At 51.8% G+C, this 20,521-nt stretch overlaps 2 protein-coding genes across 12 annotated transcripts; both read left to right on the top strand.

The window, feature by feature from the left end:
* Window positions 1-149: 149 nt before the first annotated feature.
* On the top strand, window positions 150-11,299 carry Atg9a (autophagy related 9A). 10 transcript variants are annotated; one of them, NR_109938.1, is made up of 16 exons: window positions 150-336; window positions 1,280-1,337; window positions 1,726-1,857; window positions 2,005-2,048; window positions 2,533-2,597; window positions 4,054-4,215; window positions 4,334-4,475; window positions 5,222-5,970; window positions 6,056-6,150; window positions 6,315-6,494; window positions 6,859-7,107; window positions 7,293-7,471; window positions 7,587-7,704; window positions 9,044-9,266; window positions 9,423-9,568; window positions 10,229-11,299. NR_109938.1 is itself a non-coding variant. In NM_001003917.4 (16 exons), the coding sequence occupies exons 3-16, from the start codon at window positions 1,755-1,757 to the stop codon at window positions 10,232-10,234; spliced, it is 2,520 nt and encodes an 839-aa protein (NP_001003917.2). In that variant the 5' UTR covers window positions 150-336; window positions 1,283-1,337; window positions 1,726-1,754; the 3' UTR covers window positions 10,235-11,299. The 10 variants fall into 10 exon arrangements, 8 of the variants coding, with proteins under 8 accessions (NP_001003917.2, NP_001275542.1, NP_001275541.1 ...); NM_001003917.4 differs by having other exon boundaries at window positions 1,283-1,337; window positions 6,056-6,209; NM_001288613.1 differs by having other exon boundaries at window positions 1,283-1,337; window positions 4,974-5,970; window positions 6,056-6,209.
* A 468-nt stretch (window positions 11,300-11,767) lies between these two features.
* On the top strand, window positions 11,768-20,520 carry Abcb6 (ATP-binding cassette, sub-family B (MDR/TAP), member 6). 2 transcript variants are annotated; one of them, NM_023732.3, is made up of 19 exons: window positions 11,768-12,590; window positions 13,092-13,229; window positions 14,058-14,238; window positions 14,394-14,495; window positions 14,674-14,857; window positions 15,949-16,070; window positions 16,543-16,652; window positions 17,122-17,187; window positions 17,333-17,458; window positions 17,606-17,682; window positions 17,771-17,834; window positions 17,936-18,021; window positions 18,241-18,298; window positions 18,511-18,615; window positions 19,195-19,369; window positions 19,493-19,605; window positions 19,800-19,894; window positions 19,978-20,046; window positions 20,172-20,520. In NM_023732.3, exons 1-19 carry the CDS (start codon window positions 12,042-12,044, stop codon window positions 20,278-20,280), a joined length of 2,529 nt encoding a protein of 842 aa, NP_076221.1. In that variant the 5' UTR covers window positions 11,768-12,041; the 3' UTR covers window positions 20,281-20,520. The 2 variants fall into 2 exon arrangements, with proteins under 2 accessions (NP_076221.1, XP_006496615.1); XM_006496552.3 differs by having other exon boundaries at window positions 11,883-12,590; window positions 14,058-14,209; window positions 20,172-20,445.
* The last annotated feature ends 1 nt before the right edge of the window (window position 20,521 follows it).

The raw sequence follows: 20,521 nt of genomic DNA, 5'->3' as shown, positions 1-20,521 counted from the left end.
GGGACACACTGCCGCGCCCGTAGCCCAGCCCCTCATCACGTAGAGCACACTATTGGTCTTCTGCTCTCCAAGACCCGCCTTCAGCCTTCCGTCCTGCCCCCTGGGCTAAGAATTGGCCACCATGTCTCCACCCACTTTTTTCATTGGCCAGACTGGCTGCGGGTGACAGTGAATGACAGACGGAGGGCCTAGAGCTCCGGGTCTGGCAGAGCCCAGCAGAACAGACCCGGCTTCTGGAATCCCCTGGATCCCGGTTCCTGCGGTGACACGCGAGGCTGGTAACTGGAATCTCCAGACCCAGGCCCAAGCTGGCCAGGGATGCCCACTGAGCCCCAAGTGAGCTTGTAATGCGTAACGGGGGCAGGGGAGCGGCGGGCGGGCCGGGGGCGCGCAGCTAGAATGTTTTGATAGAGGGCGCGCGCGGCCAGGGGAGCGCGCGTGCGCCGGGGCCGCGCGCCGGGTTGTCCGCTGTTGGGAGCCTAGCCCCCGGCCTGGGGCCGGGCGACCCTGGGGCGCCCTGTGCTCAGGTCTAGGTGGCTGGGATTGGGGAGGCATCCCAGCCCACCAGGGATTTCAGCTGTAGATCTGGCTCGACCCCTCCACCATCCACAGACACCCCTGGGCACAGGCCCTTCCTGGGGAGATCCATGGGCCCTGGGTCTACACTGACCAGGTGAGTGTGTTTCCAGAGGCACACACCTCTTATTATTAACCAAGGGACTCCCTCTGGGACCAGGTCGGACCAAGATCCACCATCCCCAGAGTCTTTACTGATTGGGAGTATACCATACCACCTTGACCCCACCTGGCACTAGGCACCCAGGGAACCCACTTATTCAAGCGGGATCCGGAGTCTACATGGACTGGAAAATTCTGATCCAAAAGCCATGCCTGCCTACGTCTCTGATGCTAGGGAAGCAGAAGGGATTGTCCAGAAAAATCTTGAGAAGACTCCCATTCGGGGTTTTCTGGACCCCGAAAAGCATGTCTGATTTCTAAAGTTGAGGTAGACCAGAGGTAAAACAGTCCCAAAGGGCTGTTTGGATTCGGACCTGTACTGACTCACTCTGCACTGGGTCAGAGAGTTTAGTTACTCCCTGGTATCCTCAAAGTAGATGAATGGTTCTACATAGAACAACAGGGGACATCTGACACAACTGGCAAAGTGTCTCTTCCCCATCTCTCTGCCCTCCTTAGTGGGGGCTTGGACCGGTGGGAGGGTTGGATTTTTTTCTGTCCCAACTCTCCATTCTTTGAAGCCTGACACCTTTTCCTCCAGCAGCTGTCCAACCAGGGCACCCAGGACTGACGTGTAGCAGAAACTGTCCATGGAGCTGGTAGGACCATGTGCTTATCTTAAACCTTTGTTTACAAAAACATGCTTTCAAACTGTTAGTCTCTAGAGAGACCAGGGTTTCCAGGAGGGGCAGGGGAGGAAACTTTCTCTTCATTGGACAGAAAATGAAACAACTCACCCCATACCAGAGGGGCAGATTCTGGCATAGTAGCTAAGCCAGCAAAAGGTTCTGGGATTCAGGACCAGGGTGAAGGCCCCCTTAAGTCCCAAGCTTAGCTGTGCTTCTTGGGCTATATTATCCCTGTACTGCTTCTGAGTCAAGGATGCTAGTGGGAAAAAACAAATCCCTTTCTCATTCCCTCTGGCCTGGTGGGCAGGACAGCAAGGAGACAGTGCCTGGATCTGATCCGGGTTCTCTTCACTGGCAGGTTAACAAGGTGGACAGGGGGCTGTGGTGATGGCACAGTTTGACACTGAATACCAGCGCCTAGAGGCCTCCTATAGCGATTCGCCCCCCGGGGAAGAGGACCTGTTGGTGCATGTGGCCGAGGGGAGCAAATGTGAGTTTTGGGACATGACAGCTAGAGCAGGGGCATGGGCGGAAGTTGCTGGAGGAACCCTGAGTGAGCAGGGCAAGCGGAGGGGGGAGGCTGGGGGGGGAGAATAGCCACTTCAGGGAGCTGACATCTCTGCTCCTGTGTCCACAGCACCTTGGCACCACATTGAAAACCTTGACCTCTTCTTCTCTCGAATATCCTTTGTGTCTCTGCTTTGGAGCTCTTCCACCTTTTAGCCTGTCTCTGAGCGAGGGAGGTCTCTGATGGGAAACAGGGATGCGTTCCACTCCGGTCCATGGAAAGGGAAATGAAACTCATATTGAAATAACGATTGCTAAAAGTAGTGATACCTCATATTAGCTGAGAGCTCTATGTACTTGTGTTACTTTATGAAGAGCTTTTCTAAGGGTGTAAGTTGTTAATGGTAATAATGCCTTTCGACTCTGTCATTTCAGTGCTGAATACTTTGAATGCATGCTCCTAGACCCAATAACCCTAAGAGGTAGCAATGGCTATTATCAGTTTGCCACTGTGGGCAAAGCTTAGGGAAGTGACCTGTTAAAGATCACACTCCGGAGAGTTCTAGAGCCAGGACTTCAGCTTGGGAGTGTGAGGACATCAAAGTCTGTATTCTTAGGTGTCTTTTGCTTACCGGCCACTTTTTCTTAACACTTACACGTTTATAATCTCCACCAGAAGAATGGCTTCACATGTATGCTCATTGGAGAGATGTTTGAACTCATGTAAGTATACGAAGGGATTCATGCTGTGGTAAAAGAATCCTTCTGGTCTTTCTTTTTGCACCTGCCAAGGCAACACAATCCTAGGCCCTAAACTCTGCAGACCTTTATGTCTCAGGCCCAGGTATAACATTTAAACCTATAGCCTTGCCTCTTGTAAGAACTACCTAGGTCTTATCTCTTTTGGTTTTTTGAGACAGGGTTTCTCTGTGTAGCCCTGGCTGTCCTGGAACTCACTCTGTACACCAGGCTGGCCTTGAACTCAGAGATCCACCTTCCTCTGCCTGGGATTGAGTGCTGGGATTAAAGGTGTATACCACCACGCCCAGCGCCCTATCTCTTTCATAACAAGAGTTTACAACTTAGTCATTTCACCAAGACTATAGGAAGATAGATATATATGGTTCAGTCAGGAGGTCTTGGAGCCTGTATTCTGCCTGACTGCACATTAGCCCTGCTGGAGTGGGAGAAATAATCTGGTGTTGCTAGAGGGGTGGACTTGGAAAGGGAAGGTTATTTGTTTGTTGTTCATAGTTTTGTTTGTTTTTACTTTTGGGTTTTTGAGACAAGAGTTTCTCCATGTAACCCTGGCTGTCCTAGAACTACCTTTGTAAATCAGGATAACCACAAACTCAAAGACATCCACCTGCATTAGTGCTAGAATTAAAGGCATGAGCCCCCACACCCAGCAGGAAAAGAGTTCTTGGTGATAAGAAAAGAATTTATGACTGGGCCTGCTGGTGCAGACCTTTAATCCCAGCACTAGGAGGCACAGGCAAGTAGATCTCTGTGAGTTCAAGGCCAGACCCAGAGAATTCCAGGACAGCCAGAAGGTACACAGAGAAGCCCTGTCTGGAAAAAACAAAGCCAAACAAACAAACAAAAGATTGCTAAAAGTTGGGGCCATTGCTGGGGCGGTCATGACACACGCCTTTAATCCTAGCACTTGTGAGGCAGAGGCAGGCGGATTTCTGAGTTTGAGACCAGCCTGGTCTATAGAGTGAGGTCCAGGACAGCCAGGGGTATACAGAGAAACCCTGTCTCGAAAAAAACAAAAACAAAACAAAACAAAACAAAAAAACAACCAAACAAACAAAAAAAGTTGGGGCCATTGAGATGGCTCAGAAAAAGGCACTGTGTCTATCCTGTTGACATGAGGTGGATCCCCAGTCAGAGACCAGAGGCCATAATCATCAAACCTCTGAAAATCAAGTTGTGGCAGCTTATCATGCTGAGGCAGGCTGCTTCTGCAGCACCTGAACCTAAGAGAAAAAACGCAGGAGCAATCTATGCCCTTAAGGTCTTATTAGATGAAGTGGTAGCAGAGGCTATTAAGAACACTCCAGCCCCTTTAATTTCCTATCTTGTTCAGCTGTCTCCAGCCTCTTTGCTCACCCCACTTGATTTCACCAGCGCCTCTCTGACTCATGGCCTGCATCCCTTCTTTCCACCTCCCCAGGCAGTTCCTCTTTGTGGTTGCCTTCACCACCTTCCTGGTTAGCTGTGTGGACTATGACATCCTCTTTGCCAACAAGATGGTGAACCACAGTCTCCATCCTACTGAGCCTGTCAAGGTCACTCTGCCAGATGCCTTTTTGCCTGCCCAAGTCTGTAGTGCCAGGTAAGGATGGTCCTGAGGAGAGAGGAGAGTGGGGTATGAAGCAGCAATCCATACTCTAGAACGTGTTGCTAAGACTCCATCCTCAGGGACCCTACTTTATCTCCTTTTTCCATACCAGGATTCAGGAAAATGGCTCTCTTATCACCATCCTGGTCATTGCTGGTGTCTTCTGGATCCACCGGCTTATCAAGTTTATCTATAACATTTGCTGCTATTGGGAGATCCACTCCTTCTACCTACATGCTCTTCGGATCCCAATGGTAAGACCAGAAGTTGAACCATTAGCAACACAGCCCAAGCAATCCTAGAAGGATGATATGTATTCCTGAGCATCACATGTCTATAGCTCTCATTGGCAGGTATGATAGTCAGAGTTCTGTTAATATGCAAAAAAAAAAATCTGAGATGATCAGCATATTTAAAGAGAAAGGATTTTCACAGTTTTGGAGATCCAAGCCTATAATTGGTTGATAATATTGGTTGATCTGGTTGCTTAGGGGCCTGTGGTGAGGAAGTACATCACAGTAAGAGCATACAACAAAGGAAGTCTGTTCACTTCATGGCCACCAGGAAGTGGAGGAAGGCAGGAAGGGGTGGGATCCAAAGCCCCAATTAATCTCATCTAAGAGCAGCCCCTTATTGGCAAAGGACCAAGCCCTTAACACATGGGCTTTTGAGCTGCATCCCAGATCTGAACTGGAACAGCAGGTCAGGAAATATCTTTGCTATTATTAATTTTTTTTTTTTTTTTGAGACAGGGTTTCTCAGTGTAGCCCTGGCTGTCCTGGAACTCACTCTGTAGCCTGGCCTCAAACTCAGAAATCTGCCTGCATTTGCCTCCCAAGTGATGGGATTAAAGGCGTGCGCCATCACTGCCCGCAGGAAGTATCTTTAAGCATACGACTTATATCTGTGTAGGCAAAGTCCTACATCTGTGTTGAACAAAGGGTTTAGCTATACTTTATACATCTCCTATACTTGTCTCTTGTCCACCCTATCCTGGCAGTCTGCCCTTCCATACTGCACATGGCAGGAAGTTCAGGCCCGGATTGTGCAGACGCAGAAAGAGCATCAGATCTGCATCCACAAGCGTGAGCTGACAGAGTTGGACATCTACCATCGCATCCTACGTTTCCAGAACTACATGGTGGCCCTGGTGAACAAATCCCTCCTGCCTCTGCGCTTCCGTCTGCCCGGCCTCGGAGAGGTTGTCTTCTTCACCCGTGGCCTCAAGTACAACTTTGAGCTCATCCTCTTCTGGGGACCCGGCTCTCTGTTTCTCAATGAGTGGAGCCTCAAGGCCGAGTACAAACGTGGAGGGCAACGGCTAGAGCTGGCCCAGCGTCTCAGCAACCGCATCTTGTGGATTGGCATCGCCAACTTCCTGCTGTGTCCCCTCATCCTCATCTGGCAGATCCTCTATGCCTTCTTCAGCTATGCCGAGGTGCTGAAGAGAGAGCCGGGGGCCCTGGGAGCGCGTTGCTGGTCACTCTATGGCCGTTGTTACCTCCGCCACTTCAATGAGCTGGAGCATGAGCTGCAGTCCCGCCTCAACCGAGGCTACAAGCCCGCCTCCAAGTACATGAATTGCTTCTTGTCACCGCTGCTGACTCTGCTGGCCAAGAATGGTGCCTTCTTCGCTGGCTCTATCCTGGCTGTGCTTATTGCCCTCACCATCTATGATGAAGATGTGTTAGCTGTGGAACACGTCCTCACCACGGTCACCCTCCTGGGAGTCACGGTGACTGTGTGCAGGTGTGCCAGGGCGGCGGGTGGGAATAGCAGAGTGGCATTCTGGGAAAGGCTTCTTTCTGTCTCACCATGCGCCCAATCCCACTAGGTCCTTCATCCCAGACCAGCACATGGTGTTCTGCCCCGAGCAGCTGCTCCGAGTGATTCTTGCACACATCCACTACATGCCTGACCACTGGCAGGGTAATGCCCACCGCTCGCAGACCCGGGACGAGTTTGCCCAGCTCTTCCAGTACAAGGCAGTGAGTGGAGCTGGAGTTAGGGCCTGCTAGAGACTGGCTGGTATCTTGGTGATACGGGCTGGGCTGTGTCCTGCTTGCGGGTAACCTCGGCCCCCTCCCTCTTAGGTGTTCATCTTGGAGGAGTTGCTGAGTCCCATCGTCACACCCCTCATTCTCATCTTCTGCCTCCGCCCTCGGGCCCTGGAGATCATAGACTTCTTCCGCAACTTTACGGTCGAGGTCGTGGGTGTGGGAGACACCTGCTCCTTTGCTCAGATGGACGTTCGCCAGCATGGCCATCCTCAGGTACTGGGAGAGGGCAGGGCAGATGGCCAGGGACAATGCTGGCACACAGTAACCTTGGGAAAACTGCAAAAAGCTGCCCTTTCCAAGCCAACAAACACAAAAAGGGTAGCCCCACTTGTGGGCATCCCTGCACCAGAGACACTGTTTAGTCACCAGGAATCTGACTGGATTCCAGCCCTGATTTGAACCATCAGTCACACTCCTTTGAGAAAAAAGTACAGTTCAAGTGACTGACCCAGTATGTGGCCACTCCTGGGGTGGGCATCAGGGCTTTGACAGATATGACAATGCCCTGCTATCACTGTCCTGCCGGAAGGGCTGCTGTGAGTGCTCGGGCCTGATCCCTGTCATCTCCCTTGCATAGTGGCTGTCTGGAGGGCAGACAGAGGCCTCAGTGTACCAGCAAGCCGAGGACGGGAAGACCGAGTTGTCGCTCATGCACTTTGCCATCACCAATCCCGGCTGGCAGCCCCCTCGTGAGAGCACAGCTTTCCTGGGCTTCCTCAAGGAGCAGGTGCAGCGAGATGGAGCAGCTGCTGGCCTGGCCCAGGGTGGCCTGCTCCCCGAGAATGCCCTCTTCACATCCATCCAGTCCTTACAGTCTGAGTCCGAGGTGTGGCTCTGGGGCCTGGGGGATGGTGGGCAGTGGACTGCAGTGTGGGGAACGGCATGGGACACAGGGTGCCAGGTTTCCTCCCTTCAGTCTGAGCGGTTGGGTCCTGAGGGTCAGGACATTGGAGGACCTAGAGGCCTCCCCTGCCCTGAGACTTCTGCTTACCCCATTTTTTCCTCCTACAGCCACTGAGCCTTATTGCAAATGTGGTAGCAGGCTCATCCTGCCGAGGACCCTCACTGTCCAGAGACCTGCAGGGCTCCAGGCACAGGGCTGATGTTGCTTCTGCCCTTCGATCCTTCTCCCCTCTGCAGCCTGGAGCGGCCCCTCAAGGCCGGGTTCCCAGTACCATGACAGGCTCTGGGTGAGTGAGTGAGTGGACGTGGGTCAGCGTGGGAGGGCGTGGCAGGAGCCCACAAAACCTGGTCTAGATCTTGCAAATGTTGATGCCTGCTGTCTGTCTGTGCTGGGAGGGACAGAGTGGATGCCAGGACAGCCAGCTCTGGGAGTAGCGTGTGGGAAGGACAGCTGCAGAGCCTGGTGCTGTCCGAATACGCGTCCACCGAGATGAGCCTGCACGCCCTGTACATGCACCAGGTGAGTGCAGCCGAGGGGCGGGTGTCAGCCCTTCTCTGCCTCTGTGGTTCCACAGAACTCCTTTACTCAGGAGCTGGGGTTAAGACAGGGCTTCTCTGTGTAGCCCTGGCTATTTCTGGAACTCACTCTGTAGACCAGGCTGGCCTTGAACTTACAGAGATCCACCTGCCTCTGCCCCCTGAGTGCTGGAATTAAAGACACACATCACCTTACCGGGCCGTCACATATGTCCTCTTAGTGGCATCTTTAGCCAAGAGTACTCCCATGTTCCCTACTTTTTTCTCCTCCTCCTGCTCTCTCCAAGACTCAGTAAAATCTCCTGTCTCCACTCTCCTGAATTTATTTTTTTCCAGTACTGAGGATTGAGCAGATAAGGCCTTGGGCATGTTAGGTAAGCCCTAAGTTATCTCCACAGCCTTCCTTTGCTTATTATTCTGAGAACTATTTTCACTTAGTTACCTAGGCTGACCTTGAACTTACTGTGTAGCCAGGCTGGGTTTGAACATGTGATCCCACTTCCAAACAGCTGGGGTTGCAGGCATGTGCCTCCAGATCCAGCCCTGCCTCAGACCTTGACCCTTCCCTTCCTTTCCCTTCTCCTCTCCTTTCTCCCTCCCTTTCTTCCCCACCCACCTTGGCTTTTTAAAACAGAGTCTGACTCTTGACTATGTAAGCCAGGCTGGCCTCAGTCCTGCTACCTCATGTTTCAGTGTCACACACAGCTGCCTACTGACTTTTCTTGTTCTGTTTTTATCCATAGCATCTGGTGCTATCTGACATTTTGGGGCTTTGTCTTCATTTAATAGTTTATGGTCTATTTTTCCTTACAACCACCACCACTAGTGTAAAAGCCTCACAAAGACTGGCAATTCTATTTGTTCATTGCTGTGTTCTGAGTACCTAAAATAATACCCGGCACCGAGACCCTCTGTTAACTTGTTCTTTGATTCAAGGAGTGGGTAAAATGAGGGCCAGAGATGTAGGTCACTTAGTAGACTGCTTGCCCTGTATGTACAGGACCCTGGGGTCCATTCCCAGAACTACCTAAACATCTGTAATCCCAGGGGAGATGAAGTCAGATCAGAAATTCAAGGTCATTCTCAACTACCCATTGAGTTCAGGGTCAGCCTGAGCTACTCGGAAGCTTTTCCAGGGGTCTCCTGAGAATGAGATCCATAGAGCAGCACACAGCTAATGTACACTACTAACATCTGAGATGCAGTGAGTCTAGGTTCCTAGGTGAGGGTTTGTGAGTGGGAATTGAAGATGCTTCAGTGGTCGCAGCTGTTTCAGACAGACATCCTTCTGCCCCCGACTAATCAGCCCCCCACTTCTCCAGCTCCACAAGCAGCAGACCCAGGCTGAGCCCGAGCGGCATGTGTGGCACCGCCGGGAGAGTGATGAGAGTGGAGAGAGTGCCCCTGAAGAGGGGGGAGAGGGTGCCCGGGCCCCCCAACCCATCCCCCGCTCGGCCAGCTATCCCTGTGCTACACCCCGGCCTGGAGCACCTGAGACCACCGCCCTGCATGGGGGCTTCCAGAGGCGCTACGGGGGCATCACAGGTATCCAGCTGGGAACACAGTAGCAAACAGGTTTCGGGGAAGGACGGTTCTCTCTAAGACGCAAGAGACCATCAGGATGGGGTGCAAGGAGACTAAGCCTCCAAGTGGTCCTCAGAACCTTCCCACTGTGCCTTGTGTTCTTGTTTCTCTCTGTAGATCCTGGCACAGTGCCCCGTGGCCCCTCTCACTTCTCCAGGCTGCCCCTGGGAGGATGGGCAGAAGATGGCCAGCCAGCATCAAGGCACCCAGAGCCGGTGCCAGAGGAGGGCTCAGAGGATGAACTCCCCCCTCAAGTGCACAAGGTAAAGGCTGTGAGGCCAAGAACCACTGCCAGAAGTGGTGACTTCCAGTGAAGACCAGCTCCTCCTGTGAAGGAGCGTGTCTCCCACTCCTCCATGCTCTTGTCTACTCTCCAGACGGCTGGAGGGATGGCTCAGTGCCTAAGAACACTGGGGGCTCTTCCAGAGGACCCAGGTTCGTTTTCCAGCACCCACACAGTGGCTCACCACCGTCTGTAACCCCAGCCCCAGGGGGTCAGATGCCATCTTCTGGTCTTCAAAAGTACTGCACACACACATGATTCAGACTTTTTTTTTTTTTTTTTTTTTTTTTTGGTTTATCTAGACAGTGTTTCTCTGTGTAGCCCTGGCTGTCCTGGAACTCACTTTGTAGACCAGGCTGGCCTTGAACTCAGAAATCCACCTGCTTCTGCCTACTGAGGGCTGGGATTAAAGGCGTGAGCCACCACAGCCGGCTGATTCAGACTTCGATGCAGACAAAACACTCATGCACAAATACATTTTTGAAAAGCAAAAAACCCACTTTCTTCTTTTTACTGCTCTGAAGTTCAAGACTTAACTTCCCTAGCTTCCAGCGTTTTCTTTCCTTTATTTCTAGATTCCTCTGGGGCAAGACGATAGCTGAAGACTATCTGTACTACCGGTCTTTCCTTTCCTCCACAGGTATAGGCAAGGCGGTAGCTGGTTCCCATGCTCCAGGATGGAGGTGGCAGCTGCCCTGCCATCCCTTCTGTCTGCCATGAGAGGGACTCTCTGAGTGTCGCCTGGCCCCACGTGTGGTGTTTTGTGTGTTCCTGCCTGGCCAAGGGAGGTGCCAATGCTGGGCTTACCATAGTCCAGGAAGAATATGAGGACTAGGGGCACACAAGAGTCTAGCTTCGTCTCCAGGACTCCCTTGGCTCAGAGTGTGGTGCTAGAAACTGGTCCCCAGCCCAGTCCCAGTACTGCCATCTTTGCATCCACCCCTGCAAGTCTCCAGAGGGCTTCCTGCCACAGAAGTGCTGCCAAGCAGAAGAACCTGTGCCAACTGTGGAGTGGGGAGGCAGGGCCTGAACCCTCAATCCCTGCAGCCTAGCCTCCCCACCCTCCAGAACCTGGAATAGCTGAGCAGCTCAGGCTGTGGCCCTTACCTCCAGTCCTCACCTCAACCTGCGCTGCAGCCTCCCTCCCCCCTGCACATCACTGGCATGTGTGCTGCTTGACCACCCCCCCTTCTGTTCACCTGCCCCCCTTCTGTTTGGCTTTGGCTTTTTGTTGGGGTGAGAGCCCTAGCTCCCAGCTCCCCTCACTATCTTTTGACACTAAGATGGAAGGTTACTAAGTTGCAGGAACAGGATGAAAATTCTTTATTACCCTCTTCAACTTTTAGGACGAGCACTTGGGAGTGTGAGGCCTTCCTGGCTGCTTCTATGTAGTCCTACCACCTGCACAGAGGGGCTGGCAGGGCAGAAGTGTGACCTCAGTTATATATACATCCCAGCTCTGCCCAGTATCCCTCACTTACCAAGAGGAGAATGGAGGGATAATGGACTCACCCTAGCCTAGGGCTTCGACATTGCATGCTGGGATCCAGCTCCTACCCTTCCTGCACTCCCTTCCCCAGTTCTGCTCAGCTCAGCTGTGGGAGGTAAACTTAAGCTGAAGGTGGCGGACTCTACTGTCGCAGGCCACAGCAGACAGGGTGGGAGCCCTGTACAGCTTGATAACCCTTAATAAAGAAGGGACTTTGATCTGGTTGTGGCATCTTTTTTTTTCCCCCACGCAGCAGTTTGGGGGGGGGGGGGGGGGTCTTAGGACTGTAAAAGAGTCCTGGCCGGGAGGCTTGGGAAACAAGTACGCCTGCAGGACCACGGGAACAGAACTAGGACTCAGAGAAGAGCTGTTTCTAGTGTGCTTCAGTAGCTTGATAATGTGTGAAGCCCTGAGTTCGTTCTTTAGCACTATAATAGAGGGAACTGAAGCAGGTTAGAGACCAGGGAGGCCTCGGTGTAATGCCTTTATAAAGGGCGGGGGTGGAGGGTGGGGAGTGCAAATTCGGACGCACTACTCTGTGGAGGTCAAAGTCTCCAGTCAGATTCAGGTTAGAGTTCCCGCCTTGGACATGTGACCCAGTCGGTTCTCAGCCCTATTTGTGTTCCTTACCCTTGGCCAATGGGAACCCTGGATAGATCTGGTGGGCGGGGCCGCTGCCGTAAAGGACCCAACATTTTTGTGCGGCGGCTCCGAGCCTTAGGGTCCCAGCTGCTAGCGAGTGGGAACCGGCAAGCACGGCGTACGTGGCTTGCGTGAGTATGCGTGGTAGCGGCGCGTGCGTGAAGAGAGTGGGCAGTGTAGCAGGTCCACGTGCGTCCCTTCCCGCGACCCAAGCGGCGTAGCTCCATGTCCCAGGACACCCTGGCATCTGCGGCCCTCTCTGAAGGGTCAGCCCGACTCTTTGTGCAGTGACCTCAAGTTCAGCCAGCAGCCACACATCGCCATGGTGACTGTGGGCAACTACTGCGAGACCGAAGGGCCGGCGGGGCCCGCTTGGACTCAGAATGGCTTGAGTCCCTGCTTCTTCTTCACGCTAGTGCCCTCGACACTCCTGACTCTGGGGGTACTGGCCTTGGTGCTGGTTCTTCCCCGCAGGCGTCGGGAGGTGCCTGCTGGCCCAGAAGAGCTGTCTTGGGCGGCTGGCCCTCGGGTGGCCCCATATGTGCTGCAGCTGTTTCTGGCCACACTTCAGATGGCACTGCCCCTGGCTGGTCTGGCTGGCCGAGTGGGCACTGCTCGGGGGGTCCGTCTGCCAGGCTACCTACTGCTGGCTTCTGTGCTGGAGAGTCTGGCCAGCGTCTGTGGCTTGTGGCTGCTCGTGGTGGAACGGAGCCAGGCACGGCAGAGTCTGGCAATGGGCGTCTGGATGAAGTTCAGGCATAGCTTGGGTCTCCTGCTCCTCTGGACTGTGACATTTGCAGCCGAGAACTTGGCCCTAGTATCTTGGAACAGCCCGCAGTGGTGGTGGGCCAGAGCAGATCTGGGCCAGCAGGTAAGGAGCCTTATGGGAAGGAGATACACTGATATTTGACAAGTACTGTGTCAGGACCAACTGGCTCCATGCTTTAGAAAAAAGAATGGAGTGTCTGGCGGTGGCTGGAAGCTGATAGCCAGCTGGTGGGGTTACCCAGCATTGGATGGGGTGTGTCTGTGCTGAGTCATTGTGGGTTTTTTTTTTTTAATTAAAAAAAAAAAAACCTGTTGCTAGGCTCCTGGTAAGCATCTGAGTGTTGTAAGAAGTAATACAATAGGTTTGGGTAGTGGTTCACACCTGTTCTGTCATTGTTTTATTTTTCTGGTTTTTCTTTCTTTTTTTCAAGGTTTATTTATTTTATGTATATGACTACACAGTAGCTGTTTTCAGACACAACAGAAGAGGTCATCAGATGGCATTACAAATGGTTGTGGGAATTGAACTTAGGACCTCTGGAAGAGCAGTCAGTGCTCTTGACCGCTGAGCCATCTCTCCAGCCCCTTCTCTCTTTCATTCTAGGTTCAATTTGGCCTGTGGGTCCTGCGTTATGTGACCTCTGGAGGGCTATTTATCTTGGGGCTCTGGGCCCCAGGACTTCGCCCCCAGTCTTATACTCTACACGTTCATGAAGAAGACCAAGATGTAGGAGGGAACCAGGTATGCCAAGTGTATACACTCCTTTAACCCCAGAGGCAGGCAGATCTCTGTTGAGGTCAAAGCCAGCCTGGTATACAAAGTGAGTTTCAGGACAGCTGAGGCTGTTACACAGAGAAAGCCTCTCTCAAAAACAAAACAACAGAACCAGGTATCCCTAGTTTTCTCAGTCAAGAGTATCTTTTGTGCAGTAGCTTTGTGCAGAACCCAGTACTTTGTGAACATTAAACATGTGTCCACCACCGAGCTACTTCCCAAGCCCCTCTGAATGCTGGGATTTATTATAATTTTGTTCCGTGTCATCATCTCTGAATGAAATGGGTGCAGCAAAGAAACTGAAATAGCCACTCCATAGGTGAAAAGGAGATTTATTTCAAACTACTAAAGCAGTCTCTCGGGGAAAGCAGAGAGAGGCATGGGGGAGAGGGTGTCCCTGGTTATATGTGACTGGGTACCTGGGAGGAAGGGAGCTTTTGAGTAGGGACTGGGAACAATGAACTTGAAAGGCTATTAGGCATCATAGTCGTGGTAATGGAAGAACCACGCGTCCCTTTTTCCCAGAGACTGACCCCTTTAAGCTTTTGAAGGAATGCTGGCTTTTGTCTCAATACCAGACTTTGGGGAAAGAAATTTCTTGGGGGACCCGATAATCCCATCTCTCGAGGTGAATCAGTTCTCATCCCAAAGTTCAGCTTGCGATCCAGTGGCTTTCCTAACTCTGAGAGGGGTCACGTGTGAGCCTTAGGGGTCACGTGTGAACTGTGGTCCTGTATATCATTCCGTGCGGATACCTGGGCAAATAAGCTCCCCTCCTGTGTGACATCCTTCTAGGGCCGCTCAACAGACCGACGATCCACCTGGAGAGACCTTGGCCGGAAGCTTCGACTGCTGAGTAGCTACTTGTGGCCTCGGGGAAGTCCATCACTACAGCTGATAGTGCTCATATGCCTGGGACTCATGGGGTTGGAACGAGCACTCAATGTGTTGGTCCCCATCTTCTATAGGGACATTGGTGAGGGGGTGGAAGGGTATGCTTGGCTTAGTGGCTGGGTTGGCCCTTACCTAGGGAGGTTACACAAAAATGGGAGGTAGGTGGTCAGAGCCTGGAGCAGTTTTGTCTTAGAGTCCTGGTTGTTGATGGTGGACCCTGATACCTTTAATCCACAGTGAACTTACTGACTGCGAAGGCTCCTTGGAGCTCCCTGGCCTGGACCGTTACCACCTATGTCTTCCTCAAGTTCCTCCAGGGGGGTGGCACTGGCAGTACAGGTATGAGGGACTCTTTCATCTTGGTTGGCATCAGTCTCGCTCATGGGAACTCCCTCACTGTCTTGTTTCTGATATTCCTTCTGCAGACCCTTTGGGTGCTTAGACCTCTAGCATCCGGGTGTTGGGACTCATTTCCCTCAGCCCCCAAGACCACATAAAACTTCCCCGGCTTCCCCAGGTTTTGTGAGCAACCTGCGAACCTTCCTATGGATCCGGGTGCAGCAGTTTACGTCCCGAGGTGTGGAGCTACGTCTCTTCTCTCACCTGCATGAACTCTCACTGCGCTGGCACCTGGGCCGGCGTACCGGGGAGGTGCTTCGGATCGTGGACCGGGGAACATCTAGTGTCACAGGACTACTCAGGTGCCACACCAGTGGAGAGTGTATATGGGAGGGGGGCCGGGAAGACACAGGCTGCTCTGCTCCTCCTACCTGGCTTTGTTTGGTCTTTTTGGCAAACAGCTACATATGAGTTTTAGCCTCTCTTGGACTGCTTAAGATTCTTTCTCAAGAAACTAAAAATGGGGGCTAGAGAGAAGGCTCCACAGGTAGGAGTTCACACTGCTTTTGCAGAGGACCTGAGTTCAGTTCCCAGCATCCCTTGCCTCAGGCAACTCACAGGCACCCACCTGTCACTCTAACTCCAGGAGATCTGGCACTGGCTTCTGGCCTTCTGAGGCCCCTCCCACACCTACAAACATGCACATAATTAAACCGGAAAGAAATGAAACTATAGATAGACCAAATCTTTTGAGTTTCATTCATTTCTCCAGAGTTTTCCTGCCAGGTTTAGTGTGTTAAGCTATACATTTTGTTTTAAATCTCTGAAGACTCAGAACGAATATGATACTGTGAACATCTTTTTAAACCGGAAGATGCCACAACATAGGTTCTTTCTCAAAATTGCCTTAACAGAACCTCACGGGGATTAATTTTCCTTCTTTTTTGTTTTTTGAGATAGGGTCTCTCTGTGTAAAAGCTCTGGCTGTCCTGGAACTCACTTTGTAGACCAGGCTAGCCTTGAACTCACAGAGATCCCCAGTACACCACTCCAACCAGCTGAGATCATTTTCATCCATGCACAAAGGCCTCTCTTACTTGCAGTTGATGGAAGTTACTCTGTTGTTGTTTTGGGATTTTGTTTTTGGGTGCATGCATGTGTGTGCGTGTGATGCTGAAGACTGAACGACCTAGGGCCTTGCAGATGCTTGGCAAACTCTCCATCCATATCCTCAGCCCTTTAGCCTAAGCTAGCCTGCCTTAAGCTCAAGAGGTCAAGAGGTCTGGGATTATAGCCTCTGCCACCAGGCCTTCCTAGCCATCTACCTCTTGAGGGGTATTTAGAGTCATTCTAGTCTGATGCTGAAAATGAAACTAGGCTAAGGTAAGTCCCTAGAGGTAGGATTGCTGGGTCTCAGGCCTCACGCCTTTCTGTCCTTGACTTACCTTTGTAGCTACCTGGTGTTCAGCATCATCCCCACCCTGGCTGACATCATCATTGGCATCATCTACTTCAGCATGTTCTTCAATGCCTGGTTTGGCCTCATCGTGTTCCTGTGCATGAGTCTTTACCTCAGTGAGTGCTGCCCCGGGAAACCATCTCCCTGAACTGGGTAGGGTCTTCCTTGGCCATGACCCTTATGCCCGCTCAGCTGACTCAGCTTCAACAGGCTGAGGATAGACTAGGCTCTGTTTACTGCTACTGTGAATGGAAAGTCTACCCCACCCCTGTTAAGGTAAAACAGGTAAAAGCCAGGGAAGGGCATGTATAATGCATTACATACTCACGTGTGGCCAGTGCAGGAAGAACCATGTAGCAAGCACATAGTGCATCTTCTCATGTGCTCATCAAAAGCATCTTCTACATGAAGCTTTGCAGGACACAAAGATACCTTGTACGCAGTTCCCTTCCTTGGTGAATTTACAGTTCTTTCTCCGGGTCTGGGTCTCTGGGTGCTAGCCTAGGTTTAGTATGTGTGGCACAGGGGATGGCCATGTACATTTGGTCTCAGCTGTTGGGGTTGATGTCTCGTTCTTTCCTCCTCTAGTCCTGACTATCGTGGTCACCGAGTGGAGAGCCAAGTTTCGCCGTGATATGAACACACAGGAAAACGCCACCCGGGCACGAGCAGTAGACTCTCTGCTCAACTTTGAAACGGTAACAGTCGCCCTGAGATGGCGGCGGTGGGAAGCAAGGAGAGGTGGAGGAGGATGGTGGGAGCACTGAAATGATAAGAGTCTGGAGGGGAGATTAGAGATTGGGAAGAAGCAGAGGCAGGTGGATCTCTCTCAGTTCAAGCCTTAACCTGACCAGCAGAGCCTGTTTCAGGCCAACCAGGCAACATAGCAAGACTCTGTCTCAAACATTTTTTTCTATTAAAAATAAATTTAGAGCTGGGCAGTGGTGGCGCACACCTTTAATCCCAGCACTTGGGGAGGCAGAGGCAGGTGGATTTCTGAGTTCGAGGCCAGCCTGGTCTACAGAGTGAGTTCCAGGACAGCCAGGGCTACACAGAGAAACCCTGTCTCGAAAAAGCATAATAAATAAATGAATTGATTTAGAAATTGGGAGGAAGGGATCAGGGCTCTGGAGAGAATGATCTCTGTGTACTGTGTGAATCCATCAGGTGAAATACTATGGTGCCGAGGGTTATGAAGTAGACCGCTATCGAGAGGCCATCCTCAAGTTTCAGGTGAGAGGATTCGTGGGAGCTGTCATTACCACGCCCGCGGAGAGTGAGACCCAGGGCTTCAGCTGAAGGTGCTGGCACCCAGAGTGGGGTTTGGTGGTAGTTGACCACCTGGGCCATCCCTTCCTCCTGAATTTTTAATCCCTAGGGTTTGGAGTGGAAGTCAACCGCCTCACTGGTTGTGCTGAATCAGACACAGAACCTGGTGATCGGGCTTGGCCTCCTTGCTGGCTCCTTGCTTTGCGCATACTTCGTCAGTGAGCAGAAGCTACAGGTGAGGCAGAATCATGAAAGAAAGGGTAGGAGATGGAGAAGAGGGTCATGAGCGAGCCACTGGGCTCCTGGATGGCTTGTAAATGAAGTAACAGCCAGAGAACCTGCAGGCTTTCTGTGACATACTTGCTTCTCTGGGTCTCTACAGGTTGGGGACTTTGTGCTTTTTGGCACTTACATCACCCAACTGTACATGCCTCTCAACTGGTTTGGCACCTACTACAGGTAACCTGATTGCTGTCCCTTCCCTGCTCAGGGTGTATCGCTAGTCCTCGGTTCCTTGATAAAGCCCTGGTCTTTGCTCTTCTTGCAGGATGATCCAGACTAACTTCATTGACATGGAGAACATGTTTGACTTGCTGAAAGAGGAGACAGAAGTGAGTGGGGGAGAAATAAGATAGTGTAAGGGGGAGTTTCTTGTGTGCAGAGAGTCCCAGGCCAGTGATGCTAGCTAGCACATGCTGGCTGTGTTCTCCAGGTGAAGGATGTTCCTGGTGCAGGGCCCCTTCGTTTTCATAAGGGCCGGATTGAGTTTGAAAATGTGCACTTCAGCTACGCTGATGGGTAAGCTGCACCTTTTTGCTCGCTTTCTCTTCCCTTCATTGGCGCACTGCCTTCCTGTCCTCCATCCTGCTCTGAACCCCAGCGTCGCCACTGTGGGGTAGGGAACAGGGCGCCTAGACAGGAGAGGGTAAGGACCACTAGTAGCTCTGGGGATGGAAATCCATCTGCTACTGGGTGGTCCAGTAGATCCACTGCTAAATTCACCACCCTCGCTTACAGGCAGGAGACCTTACAAGATGTGTCCTTCACTGTGATGCCTGGACAGACGGTGGCTCTGGTAAGAGAAATACTAGCTACGTGGCCCACATTCCTTAACTTTCTTTCATTCGGTGTCGTCATGATCCAGGTTAGACATTCAATGCCTGGTCATAACAGGCAACAAGACTGAATGTAGCAGCCCTCCTGGATGTTGTAGGCGTCTTAAAGAGGGAGCCTTAAAAACCAGAGGGAAGTCCTGAGAATCTTCTCCCCATGTTTCCAATGTAACAGGTAGGTCCATCTGGGGCAGGAAAGAGCACAATTTTGCGCCTGCTATTTCGCTTCTATGACATCAGCTCTGGCTGCATCCGAATAGATGGACAGGATATTTCACAGGTAAGGCTGCTGCAGAGAAGACTGTAATTTAGGGATCTGTGGAAGAACAGCAAGGAGTGGGCACCCCTGAGACACCAGCCTTGCAAAAACCTAGAGCCTTTCGTGGTTTGATGGATGGTGTTCGTCTGTAATCTCAGGATGGAGGATAGCAAGGTCAAGACCTGCCAGACCTACAAAGGAGTTCAAGGCCAACCAGAGCAACTTAGCCAGACCCAGTCTCTAAATAACTGGGGGAAAGAGAGTGGTTGGAGCTGTAGCTTAGTGACCTAGCCTAAGCTCCCAGGCTTACCCCCCAGCACCTCCAAGTGTTTAAGAACCTTAGTGCCATGTGACCAGCAGTCACCCAGGGAAGTGATCTAGTACCATGTGAGGTTTGCTTTTCTGTGAAGCAGGCATGGCAGCAGCCATGTTTTCTGTTCATGAATGGGAAGGACTTGGAGTGGTTGTGTGACTTGCCCACCCAGCTAAGATTTGTGGGAGCCATGGTTAGAATCTTACCCTCGGCTGCTTATCCCTGGTGCTTCCTGGAAGCCTGGAGGGAACTCACAGGACAGGGCATTTTTGGTCTTTTGGTCTCAGGTGACCCAGATCTCTCTCCGATCTCACATTGGAGTTGTGCCCCAGGACACTGTCCTCTTCAACGACACCATTGCTAACAATATCCGCTATGGCCGTGTCACAGCTGGGGACAGTGAGGTAGAGGCTGCTGCTCAGGCTGCAGGCATTCATGATGCCATCTTGTCTTTCCCTGAAGGTGAGGTCTTCCTCCCTACCCAGTGATACCCTGTCACTCTCAAATTCCACCTCTTCCTTGCCCACCTAGCCACAGAAAACAAATTTATTTACATGTGATGAGAGAGGTACTTAATATCCACAGGGTATGAGACACAGGTCGGGGAGCGGGGTCTGAAGCTGAGTGGTGGCGAGAAGCAGCGAGTGGCCATCGCCCGCACCATCCTTAAGGCTCCTGACATCATTCTGCTGGATGAGGTGAGGCCGCAGCGCGTGCCTGTTAGTCTTCCATCGCTGCCTACTTCCTGAGCAGTTCCCTACCTTACAACATCCATCTTTACCAAAGCCCTACATGAGTCATGAACCCAAACTACCCTCCACTAGCAGCCTGCATCCTCCCCTCCTTGGAACCTCTGGGTACCAAGAGCATCTCACCAAAGCTCTTTCTCTAGGCCACATCAGCACTGGATACATCTAATGAGAGAGCCATCCAGGCCTCTCTGGCCAAAGTCTGCACCAACCGCACCACCATCGTCATAGCACACAGGTACAGGACTACAGGGTTGATATGGCTGGCAGTGTGGACCACTTTGGATGCAGGTAGTAAGTAATTGATGTCTGATCTCTCAGGCTCTCAACTGTGGTCAATGCTGACCAGATTCTGGTCATCAAGGACGGTTGCATCATAGAGAGAGGAAGGTGAGCCACACAGGATGAACAGGGCAGAGGTTCCCAGAGGGTTTCTTTCTTGTTCACACCCTCTGTTCTCCTTGAGATTGAAGTGAAACCAATGAGTGGGACTTAACCTTGCTTTATCATCCCAGGCACGAAGCCCTGCTGTCCCGAGGTGGCGTTTATGCCGAGATGTGGCAGCTGCAGCAGCAAGGACAAGAAACTGTCCCTGAAGAATCTAAACCTCAGGACACGGCATAGTAATAAAAGGGACCTCTTTCCTTCCAAAGGCGAACTCAGGAGAAAAAGATATGTCCCCTCTCTTGCCTTCATTTCATCCTGGTGTAGGAGTTTGGTGCTAGCTATTGTAAGGAAAAGGGACCTTCCAGAAAGCATCGTGAGGAAATAAATGGCCTGCGCAAGGACGGCTGTGGTTTGGTTGTGTGGGGTACTGCAAGGGGTCTCTCCCCTTGAGCTGAATGAACATTCCCGAAAAAGAAAC

This window comes from Mus musculus, chromosome 1 (genome assembly GCF_000001635.26).
Source record: "Mus musculus strain C57BL/6J chromosome 1, GRCm38.p6 C57BL/6J".
In the NCBI taxonomy this organism is placed as follows: domain Eukaryota; kingdom Metazoa; phylum Chordata; class Mammalia; order Rodentia; family Muridae; genus Mus; species Mus musculus.
This window is presented reverse-complemented; position numbering and strand designations above follow the sequence as displayed.